Source organism: Salarias fasciatus, chromosome 16 (genome assembly GCF_902148845.1).
Source record: "Salarias fasciatus chromosome 16, fSalaFa1.1, whole genome shotgun sequence".
Lineage (NCBI taxonomy): Eukaryota > Metazoa > Chordata > Actinopteri > Blenniiformes > Blenniidae > Salarias > Salarias fasciatus.
Window position 1 is genome coordinate 222,932 of NC_043760.1, and position 7,665 is coordinate 230,596.

The 7,665-nt window shown below is 44.5% G+C and overlaps 2 protein-coding genes across 2 annotated transcripts in view; both read left to right on the top strand.

Annotated features, from left to right (window-relative positions):
* Positions 1-1,100, top strand: part of LOC115403254 (adenylate cyclase type 5-like) — a 154,728-nt gene extending 153,628 nt beyond the window's left edge. The window contains exons 8-9 of the mRNA XM_030112112.1: positions 684-821; positions 939-1,100. Of these exons, the coding sequence (XP_029967972.1) occupies positions 684-821; positions 939-1,100 (300 nt within the window). The remainder of the gene's footprint in view (positions 1-683; positions 822-938) is intronic.
* A 5,286-nt stretch (positions 1,101-6,386) lies between these two features.
* The window catches only part of LOC115403256 (adenylate cyclase type 5-like), an 80,385-nt gene continuing 79,106 nt past the window's right edge, over positions 6,387-7,665 (top strand). Inside the window, exon 1 of the mRNA XM_030112115.1 lies at positions 6,387-6,451. Coding sequence (XP_029967975.1) covers positions 6,387-6,451 — 65 coding nt within the window. The remainder of the gene's footprint in view (positions 6,452-7,665) is intronic.

A 7,665-nucleotide genomic window follows, 5' to 3' on the forward strand; every position in this document is an offset into this window, starting at 1 on the left:
TTCAAACTAGCAGTGAAACCCAGTCAGTGCATGGAGATGGGTGTAGCTTATCAATCAGTCATGGATTTCATGTCCCGTGTTCTCTGGAGCAGTGAAGCGAGCTTAACAGCTTCTTCTGAAGTTGTTGCATTATGAATGTTTCTGCAAACCCTCCTTGACAGCATGGCGTTGAGGCCAGTATGATAGCAACCAGCTAGCATGTCTCAGCTCTGGGTTCAGTGTTGTTGTTTTTCTGTTACTCTTCAGAAATTTGTTTGAAATAATCAATGTTTACTTTGATATTTAACCATTTTCTTGGTGGTTTGGCCCGATTTTCTGGTGGGCCGGTTTTAGCACACGAGCCTCGTGTCACCCTGATCCATCTTTTCATGGAAATAGTTTTCTGTGATTGGTCTCGTTCCTCAGAATGATGCTGCAAAACTGGTCAAGAAATCAAGTCTCTTCTAGAAATAACTACAACTTAAACCTAACAAAGCAAATAGGATTATGGGGAAAAATAAAGGTATTTAACAAAGACCTGTACAGCTGAAACTATTTAGCGTTACGTATGGGGACGCACAGAGAAGAGAGAAGGTTTTTGTAGTGGCTTTCCTCTTTCTTCTCTCTGTTTTGTATCCACAAATCCATCACTGTGTCAGATTAGAATTTCTGTAATTTCAACACTTCTTCTCCGCCTCTCACAGAAAGAGGAAAAGGCCATGATTGCCAAGATGAACCGGCAGAGGACCAACTCCGTCACCCACAACAGCGGCCACTGGACCGACCGGCCCTTCTACAACCACCTGGGGGGAAACCAGGTCTCCAAAGAGATGAAGCGGATGGTGAGAGAACCTTCGCAATCCTAACTGTCACGATGCTCCCCGTCCCGTCCGCTCGGGAGCCGCTGCTGGAGACGGCGCCTCATTAAACCTCCGTCCTTTAATGGTTGGCCCGATGAGCTATGCTCCACCCGCTGTGGCTCCACCTGCCGTGCCCCCCCCCCCGTGGGTCTGCCTGCCGTGGCTCCACCCATCATGGCTCCACCCACCATGTACCCCTCCATGGCTCCACCCACCATGTACCCCTCCATGGCTCCACCCACCATGGCTCCAACACCGTAGTTCCCGCCGTACTCCTTGCCATGGCTACACCCACCTCTGGCCACACTAGTCTTTCTTTGGTCCCCTCTAAACCGAGCAGCGTTCAGCCACGTCTTGCGCTCTCTTGGTTTTTCATTTGATCATCTCTTATTGCATCTGCTTTAACTGCAATACAGTTTAATCCATTATATTTGATCACTTTATGAACTTAGTGTTTAAAGTTGCTGTATCAGTTCAATTCATCTCCAGCTTCATTTATATAGCGCCAGTTACAACACAGTCATTTCCAGACACTTTTACAGAGAAAACCCAACAGATCCACATTAATAAGCAGAAGAGACTGATGACAAACCTTGGAGATCCTGAGGGGGGAGGAGAGAGAGGGAGAGAGAGAGAGAGAGAGACTTGTTTTTGACTTTTTAACAATCCTTTATTTAAACAAGATAAGATTGTATCAAGTCAAGATTAAACATATAAAACAACACTGAACAAAACAACACTGAATCAACAAAGATAAAAATAAATAAATAAGTAAATAAATAAATAAATAACCAACCATCCTCTGCCATAAATTACAGCAACCTATAAAAGTGATGTTTGTATCCCTAACAGATAGGGTGACCAGATGTCCCTCTTTGTGCGGGACAGTCCCGCATTTTAAATACTTTTCACCGCGTCCCGCAAATTGAGATCATGTCCCGCATTGACAGCGGCACTTGATTTTTTTTAAACGCAGTCTCACCGAGCTGCATTCATCTGGCGCTGATCAAACAGCTGTGTGTCTGTGGTCGGGACAGAGCCGTCCTCAGGGGGCGGGGCTAGCTCTGGGATGATCTGTCAATCAAGCCAGACACGGGTGTGCGGCCCGCTGCCCGACCCCTCCCCGCTGCCGACCCCGCCCCCACTGCCCCCCCCCCCCCGCTGCCCCCCCCGCTCTGTTGCCCCCCCCGCTGCCCGCCCTGCTGCCCGGCCCCTCCCCGCCACAAACAACAACAGCGTTGCTTCGGCTGCAGCGGCAGACATGGAGGAAAAAGATAGAGACCGATTCGTAAAAAAAAAAACGAAAGAAAAAGCAGCAGAGTGGGCCACCGTTTCTCCTCTCTGGTCAGAACAGTGCAGGGCCACCTGCCACCAGAGTTTTCTGTGACGTTCGTCAGAGCAGTTTTTCCGTTTCACATGGAGATGAATATGATGTGAGACGACACCCAACAGTCCCAGGACTCTCGAACAACCTGTGGCTCAAAAGAGCAGCTTCCATTCCATAACTACATTCCTGCCGAAACCCAAACAAACTGAACACAGATAAGTGACAGCAGCTGAACTAACGAGCGTCTAACACGATGTCCAACACTCCGTCCATACAGGTCAGAACACTGGCAGTGAGCTGCAGGACGTCTTATCTGAATATGAGCTTCAGTATTGTTCTATCAGAACAAAGACTTTAATAGTGTGGTGTTTGTGTTTTGTATCTTTTTGTGCCTTCAGCACCACAATGTTTATTTATTTAACATTTATTTATAGAGGAGTAGCCCTTGAGATGCACCATCTCGTTTTCAAGGGGTTCCTCTGAAATAAATGACAATTAACATAAAGAGCATGGCATAAAATGTGGCGCTGCACAGTAAATAACAGGTTAATACATCATTTAGAATGCATTTGGTAGAGCTCTAATTAGTCTGCTGTTCTGAACTGCAGGAGTGAGGTGAGCTCCTTGCAGCATTTTTTATTCAGATTGTTGGATTTGATTGGTTGAGCCTAGAGGTGAATGGAGCTTCTTCAGGAGCCTCATCTTGGACTTGAATATGTGGTCATTATTGTCAGAACAAACTCTTTATGTTGTGGTGTTTGGAGTTGCAAACACCTGCAAGTTGCATTAAAATGAAATATCATATGCTTGAGCAGAATACTGGTAAATTTTTAAAAATTAATTATTGAAGACAACCACGACATCTTGGTGTCCCACATTGTCCCACTCAGATATAGTCTCTGTCCCACATGTGGTAAACTGGGATCTGGTCACCTACTAACAGAGAACAGGACACCATCGTTACGTAGTCCCCGATGTTTTTAAAGGTCATTGAGTCCTCCATTCTAAGTAGTACCTGTGTGGAACTGTATGTGAGCTCTCACAAGCCTCTTAAGGTCTAATACAGGATTTTCCTCGAAAAGACGAAGCCAAGCGTCTGTTACTCACTGCTTGAACAACGCCATGCTCCAGACCATAGCCCGGCTCTCCTGCTTCTCCCAGGAAACGTGGAAGCGTGCGAGCGCGACCTCCTCTTCTCCGGCGTGCACGGAATATTTTGTCCACTTTCTCAGTCTGGCTCTGTTCCTCTTCACCTGCCGTAGTTGAGCTAAGCTAACTACGATGCTAACAGCTGTTAGCCAGGCACTGGACGAACGGACACAAAAAAGGTATTTATGGGCTTATCTCTTGGTTCCTTCACTTTTTAACATCTATATGCTCCCCTTTGGCCACATCATCAGCAAGCATGGGGTTTCCTTCCATTGCTATGCCGATGATACTCAGCTCTACTTTACACCGGCCCCTCCCCCACACCGTTCTGCCATCAACTCTGGCAGCCTGCCTGGAGGAGACAGAGGCATGGTTGGCAGAAAATTTCCTTCAATTAAATGCATCTAAGACTGAGGCCATTCTCATTGGAACCCCCCACCAGGTCAAATCCTCTCAAATTGACAACATTTCACTTTCTGGTTACACCATTCCTCTTCTTCTTTTGTCAGAAATCTGGGAGTCATTTTGACCTACATTTGTCATTTGAACAGCACATTCAAAAATCTCTGTAAATATCACTTTTTCATTTAAAAAATATTTCAAAACTCCGCCCCAGTCTTTCCCCCTCAGATGCTGAAAAACTGGTCCATGCCTTTGTCTCCTCTAGGATGGATTACTGCAACGCTCTCCTCGTCAGGATCCCGGCAAAGAGCCTTCAAAAGCTCCAGCACATTCAGAACACTGCTGCCAGGATCCTGACGAGGACCCCGAAACATGAACACATTACTCCTGTTCTCCGCGACCTCCGCTGGCTTCCGGTCCACCAGCGCATCCACTATAAAGTCTGTCTGCTTGCATATCAATGTATTCATGGCCACGCCCCGGACTAGCTCACAGAACTCTTGACTCCATACTCCACTTCCAGACACCTCAGGTCCACAGAAATGAACACCCTCTCAGTCCCACCAACTAAACTCCGGACAATGGGGGACCGAGCTTTCCAGACAGCTGCCGAAACTGTGGAACAATCTTCCCGTACATCTCAGAGCCCCACAAACCTTGGACTCTTTTAAGAAAGGGCTAAAGACTTCCCTGTTTCCATTCTAATCTTTGCTGTGTTGTTTTTGATCTATTGCTAGTTCTTAACATCTATTGTTTTGTCTTTTTTTTTTTTTTTTAATTGTTGCACTTTGAGATATTCAAATGTAAAGTGCATTACAAATTAAAGGTATTATTATTATTATTATTATTATTATTATTATTATCTCACTTTGTAAACGATAGGGATAGGGCATGGGTCAAAATCTTCGGAGTATTCTTTTAAGCAGCAACTTGCTCCATTGAAAAAAAAATCAGTCCGTGACACCAGGAACCTCCTTCTGGTCCATAGATCAGAGTCCTTAGCAACCAGCATAGCAACCAGCATAGCAACCAGCATAGCAACCAGCATAGTGACAGCTATGCAGACAAAGCTGTCAGAATGCACAAAGCTAAAGTGTATATTTGTCTCTAGAGAAGCATTGTGTAAATTGCAATAGAGATTTCTCCATTTCTGTAGTTTTTATTTGTGATTCATCCTTTGATCTCTTCCAGAAAACAATTTTAAAGATTGCGTTGTATTTTTAAAACCAAACCGATTATCATTAGTCAATAAATTTGTGGTCGAATTTAACGCATTTAAGAGCAACTCGCTCAGCTAAAGAAAACAAAAAACAAAAAACACTCCCTCAGTCCGTGATGTGTCTGCGACATTATTTCCATGGCCACTAGAGGCGCTTGATGTTAAAAACGAACCCCATGGTCATAATTGAGGCATGAATTTAAGACCACTGTGGTTGTTTGAGTTGGGCGGACTGTGCAATCGGGAAGTTGTTGGTTCGATTCCTGTCTCCTCCGTCCGCATGTTGCAAACCCCCAGCTATGGGTAAATAGCACTTGCCTTGTGGTCGTCATGGGAGTGACCAAAGGCTAAGGGAGACCCCCCCACTACAGAAAAAAAATCCAGTGGAGCCCCGAAGGCGGTTGCTCCTCCCATTGCGGCACCTTCCGGCAACTCCTGTAGCCAAGTTGATACCAACTGTATGGGCCTGTCCCTTCCATTGGACAATACCAGAGAGGTTGACAGTGGGGGCCGTCCACTGTTCCTCCAGATCGCCCTGGCTTGTCCATGATCTCCTGAGATTGACGAAGCCAACAAAAAGGTCTTTTGAGTTGGAGGACTTGTTGCATCTTTATTGGACCTTCTGATTCAGATTCAGTTGAGTGTCCTGTCATCGCATCAGAAAGCAAGCCATTTTAATTTTCCTTCACTGCAGTGCTACTGGCTCGTTGTTGTTTTCCAGCATTGTGACTCCCAGACATTCATAAAAAGTTTGCAGAAACACATTTTGGCATAGCCTGCCTTAGGGCTGGACGATATATCGAGAATATTGTTTATACCGAGTTTTTTGTGGAAGTCGATAGAGCATTAGACAATATCGAGAAAAGCGATACAAGTGTGTCCCTTCTCAAGCACCATCCATTCCGGAAGGCCGTAAACACACCATCATGGCGTCGGACTCTTTTTAACCTGAAGTGCATTCACCAAGAGACACAATAGGTGGCTGTATGCACCTAAGTTGTTGGTCGGCACCCGCCAAAGAAGAAGAAGAAGAAGAAGAAGAAGAAGAAGAAGAAGAAGATGGCGATGGCGTCGGACTCGAGAGAAGCGGTCAAAGAAGAGGAGCTTGTTACCAAAAAACGGACTAATGGATCAATCATATGGCGGTGGTTTGGATTCAAGGTTGGAGATGCTGAGCAGAAACGTGTTTTGCAGACAGTGCCGAAAATCCGTTCCAAAAAAGTGCTCCAGCACGACCAATTTGCATCATCATTTAGAACAGCGACACAGAGTCGAATATGAAGAGTGCATTAAACTGCGCGCTGTTAGTCAAGGGGGAAACGAGTCCTCGTCCTCAAAATCTCAAACAAAACAAGTGACACTGGCACACTGGCTCGTACAGCCACTTATGACAAAGCCAGTAAAAATGGCGCGACATTACCAACACTATTGCCTACCGTATCGCCAAGACATGGTGCCCATCGCCACACGGGAGAAGGCTGGCTTCGTTAGAATGTTCAAGATCGTGGAGCCCAGGTACCAGCTGCCTGGACGGCATCATTTTGCGAAGGAAGTCCTCCCTAAGATGTACTCCGAAATGCGAGGAAACATGAACGCCCGCCTCACTAAAGTGCAGTATTTTGCCCTGACTACAGACATGTGGTCCAGTCGGACTTGCGAACCTTACATGTGTGTCACGATTCACTTCATCGAAGACTGGGACATCAAATCAGCCTGCCTGCAAACAAGCTACTTTCCCCAGGACCACGCCGGACAACAAATAGCCGAGGCTCTTCAGGATGTCGTCACCTGCTGGAAGCTGAACTCAGAGAAGCTCGTGGCTGTAACCATGACAACGGGACGAACGTGGTCAAAGCGCTCCAGATAAACAAGTGGCTCAGGATGCAGCGCTTTGGGCACAGACTACATCTGGCGATTGGTAAGTGCAGTACTGAATTAACAATTCCACAAAATAATAAAATAGTCTACATTTTTTTCCCTTTCATATTATCAGGTTTAAACCAAATTCAGTCTTATACATTCAATACGTATGTTAGTAAAAATAACAAACAACAGGTAGATGTATAGATGGATAAATAGATAAATAAATACTTTACTGATCCTGAGGGAAATTAAAAGGCAGTCCGTTGCTCACATCCACACAGGGCACAGTAAAAGGTAGTAGTTTTTATTTTTAAGTATTTTCTTTTCACATCTTTTATACAGGAGACCTAATTATTTTGATATTGTATATTGTTTCCTGAACATTTCCTTCCTATTTGTTGGACCCTTTTTGTGTATCTCTAAGAGATTTGTAACAGTGAATTTCTCTATAAGCTCTATAATCTTATCTTAATTTTTTGGCTAAAAGACTTTTATAGAAGTCTGGTCTAAATGTTTTGAATAGCTGAAGTTGACTCCATTTTGGTGGCTCAAATCTTGTCTAATTTACAGTCCATATATGGTCTAAAGCCGGTTCAGTTCAGCCTGGATGTCATTCTAGTGTTAAACAGGCCAGGTCTAAAACCATTCCTGTAGATCTGAAGCTGATCTATATTTTGTCGTAATCTCTCTAGCACTAACTTTAATTTCATACAGTTAAACATTTTTGCAAATTTAGTTTAACTTTTGAACTTTAATTTAGTCTAAATCTATTTCAGATACTACCAATAATATCCAACACTTAATTTGTTTTACTCATTTACTGGCAGTTATACTTAAGTTGTTGTAGTTGACACATTATCTTGCAC